General features: G+C 51.7%; 1 protein-coding gene and 1 long non-coding RNA gene across 5 annotated transcripts; one reads left to right on the plus strand and one right to left on the minus strand.

The window, feature by feature from the left end:
• Positions 1-501: 501 nt before the first annotated feature.
• ZNF174 (zinc finger protein 174) lies at positions 502-7,297 on the minus strand. 2 transcript variants are annotated; one of them, XM_043560739.1, is made up of 3 exons: positions 6,143-7,297; positions 4,916-5,138; positions 502-1,639 (listed from the first exon to the last, which is right to left on the minus strand). In XM_043560739.1, exons 1-3 carry the CDS (start codon positions 6,548-6,550, stop codon positions 1,038-1,040), a joined length of 1,233 nt encoding a protein of 410 aa, XP_043416674.1. In that variant the 5' UTR covers positions 6,551-7,297; the 3' UTR covers positions 502-1,037. The 2 variants fall into 2 exon arrangements, with proteins under 2 accessions (XP_043416674.1, XP_043416675.1); XM_043560740.1 differs by lacking the exon at positions 502-1,639 and adding an exon at positions 4,513-4,655 and having other exon boundaries at positions 6,143-7,249.
• A 951-nt stretch (positions 7,298-8,248) lies between these two features.
• LOC122471755 lies at positions 8,249-15,361 on the plus strand. Of its 3 annotated transcripts, none has more exons than XR_006294262.1 (4): positions 8,249-11,863; positions 14,152-14,246; positions 14,539-14,662; positions 15,150-15,361. It is a non-coding gene; the product is annotated as an uncharacterized LOC122471755 (long non-coding RNA). The 3 variants fall into 3 exon arrangements; XR_006294261.1 differs by lacking the exon at positions 15,150-15,361 and having other exon boundaries at positions 8,249-9,549; positions 11,698-11,863; positions 14,539-14,903; XR_006294260.1 differs by lacking the exon at positions 15,150-15,361 and having other exon boundaries at positions 14,539-14,903.
• The last annotated feature ends 1,297 nt before the right edge of the window (positions 15,362-16,658 follow it).

The raw sequence follows: 16,658 nt of genomic DNA on the forward strand, positions 1-16,658 counted from the left end.
GGTGGAAGATGCAGCACGGTAGACGGCCTGGAGGAGGCCGGCAGGGACCTGCGGATATTCGGGTATCCTCGCTTTAGAAGAAACGCCCCACGGCCGCTTCCCGCCGGAGGCACCCATCTACCAGCGGTCTTCCCGGAAGTCCGAGATCCACTCGTTCGCTGTGGGCGACTAAGGACCACACCGACCGGGTTCGGATTCTTACTCCGAAAGAATGTGGGGACGGACCGAGATCAACTCTGGCCTCGTTCCACGACCTGAACACTTCGTGCGGATATCTTTTGTGATTTCTTTTTTAGAAGCTTCACCGAGAGAGAATTTACACGTCCTAAAATTAACCCATTTCAGTGGTTCTTAGTAAAGGTCCTGAAAGAATCCAGTTTTCTAACATTTCCTCACCGGCCTGAGGAAGGAGAGCAGTGAGGGCTCCCCTCACTGTGTGTGCGCATGCGTGTGGAGAACTACGTACTCGGGAATCCTGTCCTCACACAAACACGTTTACGCTCTCGCTTCATGTGTCCTTTATTATGAACGGCCAGCAATGACAGAAAGAGTATTAGGGGATTTATATTCCAATGAGCTTTTGCCTTGAAATCACTGATCGTTATTACCGAAGTGCGTGTGCAGTAAAGACTGTCGGGCACGACAGCTAGTACATCAGGTATATACATAAGGAATTTCCCCTTGAACGTATTTAGAGAATAAATAAAGCGGCAGGGGGAAGACTGCACACAAGGTGGGGGGAGGGGCACCTGTGGGATGGGCCGGATTCTCTCAGCGGTCACTCCCTGCTCTCCAGCAGAGACCCCAGTTCTCTCTGACCCAACGCCCAGACCTGCGACTTCTTCACCCTGTCACCGACACGGTCACGTCCCCCTCGGCATCTTCTGGAACTCCTCACGGGCCAAACGTGCACCGCATCCCTCAGGGACTTCTTGCTTTCCTTGTAAGTCACACAGACACCCTGGGATTTACATGCAAGTAAGGGAAGGAGAAATTCGGATGCCTTCCTTCTGAACGGAGAGAACGAAGCCCCGCTTTCAGTCCCCGTGGTGGAGTCTGTGGTGCTGGTGGAGGTTTGAGCTCTGGCGAAAGCTTTTCCCACACTGGCCGCACTGGTAGGGCTTCTCCCCGGTGTGGATCCTCTGGTGCAGTTTCAGTGTTGACTGGCGCCCAAAGCAGTTCCCACACTCTCCGCACGTGTAGGGCCTCTCCCCTGTGTGCACCCGCTTGTGTCTTTTCAGCTCCGAATTCCACGTGAAGCTTTTCCCACAGTCATCACATTTGTAAGGCTTCTTTGCCGAGCGGGCCGCCTGGTGACCGAGGCGCTGCAAGCGACTGCTCAGGCTCCTTCTGCCCCCTTTGCTTTTCTTCAGCTCTCTCAGCGGGTGGCTTTTCAGGGGGCTGCTGATGTACTCCAGTTCCCTGCAATGTCTCTGGTAGTGAGCGAATGGCTTCTGAGCATTCGGGGGGCTGACCTGCCTCCGTGACAACCGGGGTTCATTCCTATTCGCCCCTCTCGGTTCGGGACTCTGCAGACCGTTACCTTTGGGTCTGCCAGGGGACAGGGCACATGGCTTCCCTCCTTTAGCCCCCTCTGGCTGCGGATTTTCCTTGTTGTCACTTTTCATTCTGGGGGCCTCTACAATTAGAAAGAACAGGTTTCATTTCCTGGGCTCTGAAGAAAGGACCTCAGCAAAAGAGCTAAGAAACATTCTCGAAGTGTGGTCCTCTCCTGGCAACTTGCATTCGACTCATCTGGGCCACCTGTTACGCAAGCAGGCTGTCCCTGCATCCCCACAGCTGTGGAGTCAGGATCTCTGGGGGGGTGGGACCTGGAGATCTGCATGGTTAACAGGTTCCTGGGGTGATTCTAATTTGTATTAGAGTTAGGAACCAAGTTCCCCAACCCCATGTCTTCTTCCGACCTTTAGGGAAAGGTTAGGGAAAGAAAAAATATGGAAAAGCAGACCCATCAGCCCCAGCATTAATTAACAAATGGAAATAAGAGAGAGTTGAAATTTCAACACTGCAACACACTCACTCACATGGACACTGAGTGATCGCCACAGTTTCTTTAAATAATGGGAAATGCAGCAAACGTGGCATGTTCGTTCATTACAAACGTGACAGCATTGGGGTTAAAAACCGTAACACAGGCTAGACGTGTATCCTGACTTCAGAAACTCCACAGTTTGTGACCATCACGATTGAGGATTGGGATGGAAATGAGCTGGAATGTCTGTGGGCAGGTAGAAGGATCTGGAGTTGTGCTACCCTGTAGGATTCCTGCCAGGTGGGAAGGATACACGTGTATGGGTACCTGTGCACGTGCTATTCAACAGGGTAGCCACTAGCCAGCTAGAGCTACTGAGTCCCTGAAATGTGGCTAGTGTGACTGAGAAACCGAAGTTTACATTTCATTTAATTTACATTAATTTAAATCCAGATTTAAATGAGCAGCCTGTACAATTATGGTCAACTGCTTTTCAACAAGGTTGTCGACACAATTCAATGGGGAGAGAACACTTCTTTCAATAAAAGCGGCTCGGACAACTGGATATCCACTTGGAAAAGAATGAGTGTGGACCCTTGCCTCATAACACAACAAACAACAACCCCAAATGGATCAAAGGCCTAAATATAAGAGCTAACCCAATGTCCCTTTGAACAAAACATTGGCGTAAATCTCTGTGACTCTGGATTAGACGATGGTATTTTAGATATGTCACCAAGAACACAAGCAAGCTAACAAAAAAATAAATTGGATTTGATCAAAACTAGAAACATTTGTGCTTCAAAGTATACTATTAAGGAAGTGAAAGGACAACCCAAAGTGGGGAAAAATACTTGTAAATTATATATATAAGACTCTAGTATCCAAGATATACAGAGAACTCTTAAAACAAAAAGACTAATGCAAATGAGAGATGGGCAAAGGATCTGAATGGATACTTCTCCAAAGAAGATACATGACTGATCGGTAAGCACATGGAAAAATGCTCAACGTCATTCGCCATCAGGGAAATAAAATCTCCATGAGCTACCACTTCACACCTAATGGGACTGCTGTAACCAAAAAGACTGACAAGTGTTGACAAGGACGTGGGGAAATCAGAATCCTCCCAGGGACTGCTGGCGGGCACGTAGAATGGCGCAGCCGTTCTGGAAAACAGTCTGGCATTTCCTCGCAAGGTTAAGCATAGTTACCGTGTGACCCAGCTATGCCACTCCGAGGTATACGGCCAACAGAAATGACAACATGACCACACAAAAACGTGTACACAAATGTTCACAGCAGCATGATATATAATAGCCAAAAAATGGAAATACCCCAAATGACCATCAACTGATGCATAAACACCGTGTCTGTATAATGGAAAATCCACCATAAAAGGAACAAAGTAGTGAATGATACGTGTTACAACATGCATGAACCGTGAAAACATTACGCTCAGGGAAAGAAGCCAGTCACAAAACAGCACAACCAATGTGATTCTGAAACATCCAGAACAGGCAAATCCAGAGACAGAAAGTACACAGTGGTTGCCAGGGGCTGGAAGAAGGGGCAATGGAGAGTGACTGCCAATGGGTCTGGGTTTCTTTTTGAGGCTACAAAAATATCCAAGAATTAGAGGGCATGGTTGCACAAGTGCACAAATACACTAAAAACCACTGAACTGTACACTTTGAAGGGGTGAATTTTAGAGCATGTGAATTCTATCTCCATAAATAAAATTTAAATAGCCACCTGTGGCCAGCGGCAACTGCACTGAGCGGTGCAGCTCTGATGGAAGGCACTGTGATGTTCGGGGTGAAGAACGTGAGAATGTACCTGCAGCGATCAAATAAAACAAGATGGAGCCCGAATGCACACTGAGCTGCCTGTGATGAGGCAGGAGAAGGGAGTGTGCAGGCCCAGGACCACGAAGTCCATAGGTTATGGGTCAGGACCTCAGCCAGGATCACAGTACTTTTCCACTGGATGCCCCAGGTCTTCTCCATTATTATTTATTTTTTATGGTTATTTATTTTGAGAGAGAACGTGAGCAGGGGAGAGACACAGAGACAGGAAGAGAGAGAATCCCAAGCAGGCTCTGCACTGTCAGCATAGAGCCCAGCGCAGGGCTCGATCCCATGAACAGTGAGATCATGACCTGAGTAGAAATCAAGAGTTGACGCTCAACTGACTGAGCACCCCACCCCCCCACCCCCGCCCCCGCCCCCGCCCAGCACCTTGGTCTTCTCCATTCTTAAGTTCCAAGAATAACCAAATTCAAGTATTTCACTGAATGTAGCAAATCTTAAAAAACCAATGCGTTCTAGCCTTCTGGTAACTTTTTGCTCTAACTTGCTGACCAGCCTCTGTATTCACATCACTAAGATTGGCCAAAGTGTCACTGTCATTTGGTCTTCGAGTACAGCAGGGCTAACAATTACTGGCATTGTACCAGAGACAGGTGGGGAAATAGACATAAGACATCACAGGGAGAGGAAGAGGCTGAAGATATTATGGAGCGGGACATTTCCTTTAATGAGCCTAACATTCTTTAGGCGCTTTCTAAACATGGGACCATTTTAAGTGATGAAACTCAGCCAAGGTTTGCCTGGATGTTCATCAGTGGCCATATGTGGATCTGTCTTCACTGTAAGAAGCTCTGAAAGGAACAGAAAAGTAGGACCTAGATAATCCTATTGTGTACTGCATTGTTAGAGTCATTAAGAGACACTGAAAGAAACGTACTTCTTATGTACAGTATTGCTACCATTCTAATCTGTGAAATTTGTTAGGGAATAAAGCTCTCCTGTTATATAAAACATTAAACAAACTCAACGCAAGGTCTATGGCTTTTCAGAACGACGAGATAATCTGCTGGAGGTAAAGGACTTAGGGAGAGAAGAGGCATCAAGTGTTTACCTGTACCAGCCAATCTGGGGCTTGGTTCCTGGAGGAGTGTGGATTTTTCCCAATGATGAGAGCTCAGCTGGTCTGGAGATCCCGCCTGGGAAGGCTCCTCCAGAGCACTCTCCCGGGGAAACCTCCTAGGAGTTTGCAGTTGAAAGTCTGGTAGTTCCTGTTCTCCAAGCTGAGATCCAGTTTTCTCCAAGAGCACCTTCTGCCCCTGCATACACACGGCCACCTAGGAACAAGCCCCATGCATTAGAGTGCAGCCAGAGGACTCAGTAGAGAGGAGCATGACCTCTCTCACTGCTCTGTGATGACCCCTTTACCCCGGGAATTCCTGACAACAGCCTGGAGGTCAACTTGGAAAGACTTCGGAGACTCTCAAAGGAAGCAAAGGGAAGGACATGCAGAATGATTAGAGAGGCTGCTTCAAATCAGCCAGTATTTCTTGAGTGGGTGCCCCTAAAGCATGAGTCTTTCTCAAGACCTCAGAGTCAACACAGAGAAGGCACAAATATCAGGGTTAGTCATGACACTGGCCCAGCAGATCGTCACCCTATGTCCATGTGCCTCCCAACTTCTACTGGAAACAGGTCCTGCTGGATGGGGAAGCAGGATGGTGAGGACATTAAAAAACAACAACAACAACAAAAAAAACAAAACTAATCAATTGTTCTGCCCCAGGCTTCCCTGGGAAGGAGATCCCAGTAGTAGCAGGGCTCTGAGTGCACTGCTCACCCTGCTCTCTGACTGCCTCCATTCCCCAAAACACATGGTTGTTTGCTTCCTGCCTCGCTTCTGACTGGAGTCTGATTTGGGGGTGGGGGCTGGAAGAAACACTGGCCAACTGAGCTGCAACTTCCTGATCCAAAAGCAGGACACTTCACCAAAACAAGGTCCACCAGGAAATTCCCCCCAAATCAAGTTCCTACCCAACAATATGATCCTTTCTACTAAGAATCCTGATTGTAGGAAACCTTCAGGAGGAATGGGTGTGGGGAGATCGGGCAGCCAAAAAGCAAGAACCTTACTTGATCCTCTACTTCCTCACTGGAGTGCCAGTGCCTGAGTTTTCTGACAACCAGTGATCTCTCTCAGGGGGTGTTCCCAAACAGAAGCCAGAAGCACCCTTCGAAGCCATCCGATCCATTTCTGGACTAACTAGGGAGGGAGCCAAAGACCAGAAACTATCCAGATGAAAACGAAATTCTGGGGACCACGAGGGAGGGCCCTCCTTACCCACTGCTTTGGTCTCTTGGCTGCTCTTTGAAAATCTTCCACCAGGGTCACAATCTCCCTGCAGCTCATTGGACATCGATGCCTGACGCGAGCCTGAATCTCCGAGGGCAGGATGTTCAGGAACTGCTCCAGCACCAGCAGCTCCAATATCTGCTCTTTGGTGTGCAGCTCGGGCTGCAGCCACTGACGGCAGAGCTGCTGCAGCCGGGCGAGTGCCTCTTGGGGTCCAGACACCTCTTGGTAACAAAACCGTCGGAAGCTCTGGCGGGAGAGCTCGGGATCGGGGCGGTCCTTTTGCAGAGCGGGTCCCCGTTTCTCTTCCAGCTTTGTTATTATGTGTCTCTCTGGCTTGGAGGAGGCCTGAATGTGGGACTGCGAGCTCAAAGTTATCTCCATCTTAGCCGCCATCTTGGGGCTCAGGAGACAGCCTCTCTCTCCTGGCAAGCGGCTCAAGCCTTCAAGATCATGACTCTGGACAAGTGTCTCTAAGCGCTGGAAAGATGTCAGCGAGGGCGGGGCACATACAGGCCCCAAGCTCCCGAAGACAACGCAGGGCCCGACGGAGAGGAGCTGTCTGTCCCTCTGGCACTTTCCTGAGCTGTCTCCAAATGGAGAAAAGTCATAACGTTCTAAAAGGAACTGGGGAAAATCTTGCTTTTTATTTCATCGATAAACGCACGAGGTCTCAGAGGAACTGCGCAAGGTGATCCATCTGGCGGTCGGAAAATCCTAGGAAAAGTTCAAGTTGTCACACAGGTGGCCTGCGCCAGCTCCGCGGCACCCGGGCTGCACCGACCTCGAGCACGTCGCCCGGAGCCGCGGGGCTGCGCGTGCCGGAGGGGAGGGATCGGAACCCCCACGCGCAGCAAGGCAGGCTGAGCACGGCGGCGGCTCGCTCCCGACGCCCGGCAGGCCCACTCGCTCCGGCCTCTGAGGGTGCCCCGGCTGCCCCTGGCGAGGCGGAGCTGCGGGCTCTCCGGCGCGCGGTTCAGCTTCGTGGCTGCGTGCGGGCCGGGGCTGCGCCTGAAGCGGCAGCTTCGCCGACGGCCCCACAACCCGCGCCCACCGGCCGCGGACTCACCTCTCTGGGGACCCGGGACCCAGAACCTGGGAGCCAGGGACGGGGGCGGGGCCGCTCGTCGCGGACACTTCCACTGGCTGAGGAGGAATGACGCGAGAACTGCGCCGCAGGAGGGCCCGCCCCCTCCCCTGGGGGATTGGCTCCCAGAAGGCGTTCTCTCGTGTCTATTTGCTGCTGAGTCTGTCGGTGCTGGCGAGGGACGACGCCCGGCCTTCGCAGTGCACGCCGGGAGTTGTAGTCCAAAGGCGCTGCTCGCGAGCCTGCGTAGCCGACGGACTAGCGCCGGGGCTCCTAGTGCATACTTCCGGCCCGGCGGCTGAGCGAGTCCGGTGAGTGTTCCCTTTCCTCGCGGCCGCGGTCTCGCAGCGGGGTCCGACGCCCGCCTGTGAGCCCCTTTGCCGCTGGGAACCTTTTCAGGACGGTGGGGACAGGCGCGGTCCTCCTTCCGGGCCTTGCCCGTGCGGATGTTTCCCCACACCTCGCACCGGGCTCAGCGGGAGTCCTCAGAGCGTCCCTGCCGAGCGCGAAGTGAATCAGCCCTGCTCCCGTCTTCGTCCTGCTTCCCGCCAAGCGCCAGCGTCTTCGTCGGAGTGAAACACATTTCCGATACCGGCGTTTTACAACAAACTATGGGAGGGGGAGATGGCAGGGGTCATGAAGAGCACAGGCTCCGTCTTCCGCATGAAACTAGGATAGCATTTATTAAATTATTCCTCATCCAGAGAAGGTGCAGGAAGTAGAAAATCTGTGAGGCATGGGATACTTCTTCGAGTCCGTGACCTTGTGCTGAGGAGCTATGCCATGTGATGCTCCTGTTTTTGTTAAAAAGATCAATAATGCCTTCCATTTCTCTACTTCTAGCATCTTGGGCTGCATTACATGTAAAGTGATTATAAGTGAAGGCAGTTTAACTTCTTTGGAAGAAGAGTAACTTGAGTCCGGTTTTTATTTTCTTTTTAATATTTTTTAATGTTTATTTATTTTGGGGAGAGAGAGAGACAGAGTGCAAGTGGGGGAGGGGCAGAGAGAGAGAGGGAGACAGAATCTAAAGTAGGCTCCAGGCTCTGAGCTGTCAGCACAGAGCTGGTCGAGGAGCTCAAACTCATGAACCGTGAGATCATGACTCCAGCCAAAGTCCCATGCTCAAGTCTTACACCCACCCAATTCAGCAATTCCTAGGAAATTTGGAACTTCTCCTACCCCACCGGTAGGTAAAATCTCAGGAGAATTTTGACAGGCTCTGTTTATGTCACATGCCTGCTCCCCAAGGGGGGTGGGGTGGGGTACTGTAACGGATAGCACCACGAGATCCACTGGGCTAGAGAGGGACTCTTTCACAAAGGAAGAAGAGACTGCATTCAAAAATAGAAAGGAATACTGGAGAATAAGAGCATACAGCAAACCAGTCATTTCTCATCCACACCGTGTGTGTGCATGTGTGTGTGTGGTGGTGGCGGCGGCGGCGGCAGGGGGGAGGGTGAAAGTGATGAAGAAGTTGAACTAGAGGCACCTTAAGAGAAGGTGGCAATTGGGAAGGTGGCTCCTGGCTTCCGGAGGGGAGGGAGGGCAGGGACAAGATCCCGACCTATGGGAAACAAAAGAAAGTAGTTTGGAGAATTCATTAGCAAACACCATCTGGATGTGATGAAAACTATTTTGGTATTTCCAGTGCTTTAGATCCTTGGCTTGGATTGTGGAGGAAGCAAAGGAAAAGGACATAAAATGCATCACAAGAGGCAGAGGGAAGGAATAGGAGATAAATTTACCCTGTCTTTTCCCTTTTCTGCAGCCTCCCTTCAAAGCCTAGTCTTTCTCAACTGTGCATCTGCACCACTCTGGTATTCTCATGTGTCTCTTCTTTCACTGGTCTCCAGAAGAATGGCTTCCTAGTGATCTGAGAAGAAATGGAATCTGCTCTGTAGAGTAGAAGCGGCTACCAGTGAGCCAGTTTGCTGAAGCCAGTCATGGCTGCAACAATGAGTCCCCAGGCATACCCATCCCCAAGTGAGGACTCCACAGAGGGACAGAAGTCAGCCCTTCCCAGCAATGGCTCTGACTCTGAAACTTCCCGCCAACGCTTCAGGCACTAATGCTCCCAGGAGGTAGCTGGCCCCCATGAAGATTTAGCAAGCTCTGGGAACTCTGCTGTCAGTGGCTAAGGCCTAAGACACACTCAAAAGAGCAAATACTGGAGCTGCTGGTTTTGGAGCAGTTTCTCACCATCTTGCCACAGGAGATCCAGACCTGGGTGAGGAAGCAACATCCAGAAAATGGTGAGGAAGCTGTGGCTCTAGTTGAGGATGTAGAGAGTGCGTCTGGGCAACAGGTGAGAACAGGCAACTCAGAACCTGGTGAGTTTAATTATGAATTAGGGTGAGGAGCATAGCAATCCCATTGCTGGAGACGTGTTGAGAAATGCACAGTAGCCCCCCGCCACTCACCACAAACTCTTAGCTATCTTGGGTTGGTCCCATGTCCTTCGTCTATGGGGAGGATTTCTCATTTGGTGAAATAATGTACACACTGATACAGTCAGTGGATGTTTAGGGTCCCTAATACAAAAGTTAAAGCTCAGAACAGTTCTCCAAAAGGCCAGGGAAAGGACACTGTCCCTCACTCAGGAGATCAGGAAAATTAGAGTTGGTGAATTAACATCCAGTCTCTCTTGCTGAAAGGTTCCTTGAGTGCAGATGCTATGGTTATGCAGTAAACAAAGTTGTATCAGAGCTGCTGCCACCAAGATTAAGGCATCAGTGCGGGATAGCGATGAGTTTCACACAGTGTGCGTTTGTCCAGGTAGTACTAGGTGTGAGATCCGGTCAGTGTCACGATCTTGTACATTTTGGGAGAAGGGAGCCGTGAAAGGCACAGCACAACAGGAACGTGGCTTTGGTTGTGGGAGACTTGTGGGAAGAAGGCAACTGAGATCACAACCAGAGGTCCAGGAGAGGCACAGACTGAAGGAGGCGTGTGGGTCACAGGAATGCTGTAGCCTGAGCACCTCTGTGCTCAACAGGAAGCAGCTGGCTGGGTGCGGAGATGGCATCGCTGGAACTGGAGGTACCGGTGTCCCTGGTGAGAAGGCAGACATGTCCTTGGGCTGTGGGAGGGGGACCGGAGAGGGGCGTAGCATTTCACAGGACTGAGGATTGAGTGGTGTTGACATAATGTGCAGAGGGCAGAGAGTGTGGTGGGGACGCATCAGGGACGAAGCTGAGGAAGTTCACGAAGGATCCATGGCGTCGGGACAGTAACACCTGGGACGGCGCGGAGAAGGGCCAGCAGTAGCATGTGTGTGGAGTCAGACCTGGGACGGGTGAATGGCAGGAACCCCTACAGGTGAGAAGTCATCCTGCTCCAGTTCCCCTCGCCCTCTCCCTGTGGGGACAGTCTCTGTCTCTTGCGGCCCCTGGTGTTTCAGAGCCAAGCTCTTCCCAGGAATGCGGACAGGACACGAACGTGAGGGGTAACGCAGCCATGTGAAGCCTGTCTGGGGCGCGAAGGGCACCGCGAGCGGAGGGGAGGGAGAGCGGAAGCTGACGGCACTTGCCAGGACGCAGAGGCCTCTCCGCGCCACGTTCCTCACTCACTCGACGGACAGGACACGTCCTACACGGAGGACTTAATGAATGAAGGTGGCTCTGAAAGACACAAGTGCCTTTGAGGTGCCTGCCAGACGGCAGACAGTGGGGATTGGGCAGTGAACGGGACAGGCATGGTCCATGGCCTGCTGCAGGCTACACTCCAGGAGGGACACAGACCACAAGCAAAGGAAGAAAGAGCCAGGAACGAGCCGGCTGATGTGATGGAGAATGACTGTGGGGCAGATGGAGAGTGGGCACCGCCTCTCCGGGCCGTGACAGAGGAGTGGCTGTCAGGAGCCTCAGGTGGCAGAGGGTGTGGCATGTTTGGCAGAGAAGGGAGGGTGGGAGAAAGGGGCTAGGCAAGAAGTGGGGGGACTCCGCAGAGTGTGGACAGAGCACGTGAGCCCGTGCTTTCAAAGACCTACTGGATTCCGTGTAGGCAGAGAGTGGATGGAGGGCCGGCAGCAGAGGAACGTGGCCCGAAGCAGGCTCATGGGTGCAGCCGGAAAGGGCTGGGGCGAGGGGACTTTGCAGCTGGCAGAAATGACCGGACTTGGTGCTCCGCTGGATGGGGGTGGGGAGAGGGCAGGTGCTGAGGCCACAGCTTCCTATGCTGCAGGCTGACCCCACTTCGCACAGGTGTGCACCACGGTTAGCACATCGGCCACGTCACCTCTGTGCTAGGCGCTTCCATTAACACTGAATCACTGGAGACCAGGGGATTGAGACCAACTTGTATTCTTTTTTTTTTTTTCTTTTAATTACAGGGCCCTGAGAGTATTTTTCTTCTGCCTCCTTGGGTCTCACATTGTTTCCTAATGTCACTGTTAGGGCTTTTAAAGTCTCTTAGGCAGGAATTTGTAGTGACAGATGATGGGGTCTGTTCTCAGGTCCCAGATTCAGGGAAGGACTGGAAAGTGCTCAATGAGGAGACAGACCCTTGGGGACCAGCCAGAGAGTCACAGAGGTCCCACCTGAAACGGCGGGTTCATCCAGAGGGAAGCACTTTGATGGGGTCACGAAGCTCACAGCAAAGATCAGGGAAACAGCCAGAAGGTAAGCAGAACTCTGCACTCACCTGGAGCTGCGGAAGAACTCATTTTTTGGAATGAGCAGGTCTGAGCTGGAGTCTGCCCCAGTGTTCTAGATCAAATACTTTTGAAATGTACCCACAACACAAGATTTCAAATGTTAGCTGATGGTAATAGCACTTAGAGGTGGAGATTTTTTATGTCGCCCTAATTCTCCCTTATTACCACTGATTCTGCTGCTTCTGAACCAGGAATATTAAAATCCGCACATGTGCCCTCACCTGCATAGCAGCTCTTTGTATATTTGAAAACAAAACCCCTTTTCTCATCCAGCTTAACTTCATCCAAAACACATTTCTCCTGATTATTTTTGCCTTTCTTCCAAAGCTCTATTTTGGTTTTTGCTTCTCTTAAACTTTTTAATCAAAAAACTGTTAAGGTGAAGTGAAATTCATGTAACAAAATTAGCCATGTTCAAGTGAACAATCCAGGTGTATTTAGCACACACATTCAATTATACAATCACCACGTCTATCCAGTTCCAAGCATTTTCACCCCCTACAAGGAAACCATCTACCCATTTGGGAGTTACTCCTCTTTCTCTCTACAGATTTGCCTATTCTGGAGATTTCATAGAAAGGGATATGACCTTCCGTGCCTGCCCCTCTCATCTAGCAGGTTTAAACCTGTATCACTAGTTCCATCCTTTTCGTGGCTAAATAATACTCCAGTGCATGGACAGACCAGGGCTCTGTCTTTCTGTATCTCTTGGAGTGAACCACTGTGGCTGCAAACATTGGGACAGTCCACGGCCACTGCTGCCTCTTCTGCTTAACTGAAAGCTGCCATTGTAGGGTGCTCAGTAATTTGTAAAAGCCAGGTCTTTATTTAACCAACACCCTAGAAGAAAATATTACATCCTGACCCAGTTTCCACTGGCTACTTTTTGTTGAAACAAAATTGTCTAAGAGGAGTATTTGCTTTTGTGTTTTTTAAGCAAATGAAACACTCAGTATCTTTGTAAACTCTACCATTTAGCAGTGATTTCTTTTTAATCCTTGGGAACATCACTGCTCTCTAGGATGTGGTTCCTGAGGCTGTGGGATCTGAGTGTGAAGAAGGTAAAAACTCACCCTGTGCAGGTTCCACTCCCCCTGTTCACCCGTCTTCATGCTGTTCCTCTCTCTAGTTCGGTGACTTCCTCAGGGCCACAAGCCTCTGCATCTCCTCTGAAGTTCTGTTCTTAAGTCAAAATAAACCATTTGTTTAATAGAACTCTTTTTTTCTTTAGCACTTATTTTTGATAGAGCATGAGCAGGAAAGGGGCAGAGAGAGGGAGGGAAACACAGAATACAAAGCAGGCTGCAGACTCTGACCTGTCAGCACAGAGCCCAACATGGGGCTGGAACCCATGAACTGAGAGATAATGACTTAGGCCAAAGTCAGCCGCTTAACTGAGCCACCCAGGCGTCCCTGAAGTAGAATTCTTAAAGGTGGATTTCTGAGAAATATATTATGTTGGCCTGAAAAAAGTAAAAGGCTTCAATTGCCATGGTATTTTTAGGAGTTCTAGGGTCATCTCTTGATGGTGGGGCTCAGAGCTTCCCCCCTCCATTAAACTTTTTTTTTTAATGTTTTTTATTTATTTTGAGAGAGAATCCCAAGCAGGCTCCACCTCTCAGTGCAGAGTCTGACATGGGGCTCAATTTCACATCTTGAGAGCATGACCTGAGCCAAAATCAAGAGTCGTTCACTTAACCGACTTAGCCACCCAGGTGCCCCTAAACGGTTTTTTTTCTTGGCATAACATGCCCACAGCGCTTTAAAATTTATTTATTTTTATTTTTGAGACTGAGTGTGTGCCCAAGAGAGTGGGGGAGGGGCGGGGGGGAATATCAAGCAGGCTCCAAGCTCAGCACAGAGCCTGACGTGGGGCTAGATCCCACGACCCTGGGATCATAACCTTAGATGAAATCAAGAGTCGGATGCTCAACCAACTGAGCAACCCAGGCGCCCCCGCAGCGCTTTAGAATGAAGAAAACCTTTTTGATAAAAGCTGTTATGCCAAGAATCTGCTGAAAGGAGCTTCTCGACACACAGAGGCCACTGGCAACGGCAGTGGCCCTCAAACTCCAGTGTGCTCGGACTCACCTGGGGGCCATGTCCAGGCACAGTGATTGGGGGCGGGCCCCAGGAAAAGGCATTTGTGACGGGTTCCCAGTGCTGCTGCGGCTGGCCCGGGAACCCCACTCAAGCCCCTGCTCTGGCTGCTCTGTGGCAGCCGCCCTCCAACTGAGGCTGTTTTCTTGCCAGCCTGGCTGACGGCACAGCCTCCCAGGAACCTTCCCTAGGAAAGGGGTCTTGGAGACCAGGAGACAGGCGCTGCGCATGGGACAGCTGGGGCCCAGGTGAGCTGTGCTTGACCCCTGTTGTCTTTTGAGGTTCCCATTTCGCTTACTCTTACCCCCAAGCCCCTTCACGTCGAGATGTCAGAGAGATCACGAGGTCGTTCCACTGGCCTTCCTTGCGTTGTTTTTTGTCCACCTGTCGTCTTCACAAAGCTCTTTCCTCACCCTGATGCTTCCCTCAGAGGCCTGACGTCCCTGCCTTGCTTTGTGAGGCCTGTGGCCACGTCTCTGCCCCGCACCAGGCTAGAGCGGTGCTACTTAACGGTAGCAGCAGCCCCCGGTGTCGTTACAGGGAGCAGCCGCATGTGAGGACAGAGCTGCACTCCTCTGTCAGGAAAGGCGGATACACCTCGGCCCGGCACAGAGGGCCCTCCGCAGGGACATTTCACAGAGGAATGACAAAAACGACTCTCTGGGTAAGGATGCCTGTTCCCTCAGGCCCAGAGTGGAGGTGTTCATTTGTTCAGAGAGAGAGAGACTGGGAGACCAGAGAAAGGAGACAGACAGAGGCAGACCACTGGGTCGAGGCAAGAAGGAAATAAACAGGAAGAGCCTGAGAGCAGGTATGAGACACAGAGACCGGAAGAAAGGGAAGGACGGGCCAGAGGGCTAACGACAGGGTGGACAGCATGCGAGTGGGAACGAGGGAGGGCAGGACACGAGAGCAGTGGGGGTGGAAGTGGGAGGTAGAGCAAGGGGCTGGGGGAGTGAGAGACAGCAGGGGACGGCCAGCAGCGAGGAGGTACCGCCTGTGGGAGCAGCAGGCCGACCTGAGTGCACATGTGCTCACACACACACCCGAGGGCTGTCCTGAGGGGCTGAGGGGAAACTCAAGAGCACCCACGTCTGACCGCATGGGAAACTCAAGAGCACCCACGTCTGACCGCATGCTTCTGCGCCCAGGCCTTCAGGAGGCAGCCAGGCCCTTCGGACAGTCTCAGGACCATTGTCTCAAATCATCTCAAATCATCTCTGCCCGCGCCCCCCACGCCGGGCTCTGTGCCGACAGCTCAGGGCCTGGGGCCTGCTGTGGGTTCTGTGTCTCCCTCTCTCTGCCCCTACCCCCCACCCCCACCCCCAGCTCACAGACCCTCTGTCTCTCAAAAATAAATACAACATTACGGGCGCCTGGGTGGCGCAGTCGGTTAAGCGTCCGACTTCAGCCAGGTCACGATCTCGCAGTCCGTGAGTTCGAGCCCCGCGTCAGGCTCTGGGCTGATGGCTCAGAGCCTGGAGCCTCTTTCCGATTCTATGTCTCCCTCTCTCTCTGCCCCTCCCCCGTTCATGCTCTGTCTCTCTTTGTCCCAATTGAAAAAAAAATTAAAAACAAAAAACAAACAAACAAAAAAAGTAAATCAGCTCTGCCCCTTCCGGGCTGCTCCTCAGAGCATCAGATTCAGGAAAGGGACAGATGCTCTGCAGCTGGCTCGGCCATGATGTCTCCTCCCTGCATGCTCCGGATCACAGAGAACACGCAGGGACCCTAGATACTCACCGCTGAGCAAGGAACAATTCTCAGAGTTCCACAAGTGACGATGGCTTGGAAGCCCGTGAGACACCGCTGAAAGGGGAAGGATAAGGGCAGGTGACGCCCAGCAGCCAGAGGAAATACAGGCACGGCCCGGGCTGCTGAGGAAACCAGGACGTTCCTGTCCGTTCTCAATGAACCTGAATGTTATTGGAAACTCCACGCGCACCAGCCAAGCAGCCGGCTGTGTGGGGAAGTTGCCCAGCTGTTGTGTGAACGTGGTCCCCACAGCCTCTGGATCAACATGGAAGGAAGTTCCAAAGCCTCAGGGCTGTGCAAGGCCGCAGCCCAGAACCTGTGCTTTTCAGGAGATGAAAGCTTTGCTGGCCTCACGTGGCTCCTGTGGTTCTCCCAGGAGTAGGGCACATAGGGTGGGTGAGGCTCAGGGACCAAGCCAAGACTCGTGAAGTGCAAAGACAGTGGAGAATGCAGGCAGCTACACATCTGACTGCAAGCAGCCAGCCCAGGACACCCACAGCCTCTTCCAGAGCCCCTTGCTGAGGACCTGTCTGCACTACTCCCAGTACTGATCACCTGTAGGAGAGAAGTCCCCCACTCTGGGCCTTGCCTTCTGGCTATAAACTGAAGATGGTTCCTATTCCCTCCCAGGTGGGGGCAGTCGGAGTAAACACCTTATTGGCTAACCATTAATGGCATTTGTTGGACCACGTGCAGATTACGCACAAGGAAAGGAGCACCTGAGCCTTTATGCTGATGGCTGGGTAACCCAGGGCATTTTCTTTGGAGTTTTGAACTTGGAAAGCCAAAGCCAGGTGTGTCTCTGTCACCGAGGTAGTGAATTTTCTGCCTAGCTGTTATCTGTGGACTTCGTCTATACAATGCTAAGATAGTAGGAGCCTGGGAATGAGTGCTGTATTCTCTAT

The sequence above is a fragment of the Prionailurus bengalensis genome, chromosome E3, assembly GCF_016509475.1.
Source record: "Prionailurus bengalensis isolate Pbe53 chromosome E3, Fcat_Pben_1.1_paternal_pri, whole genome shotgun sequence".
NCBI lineage: Eukaryota > Metazoa > Chordata > Mammalia > Carnivora > Felidae > Prionailurus > Prionailurus bengalensis.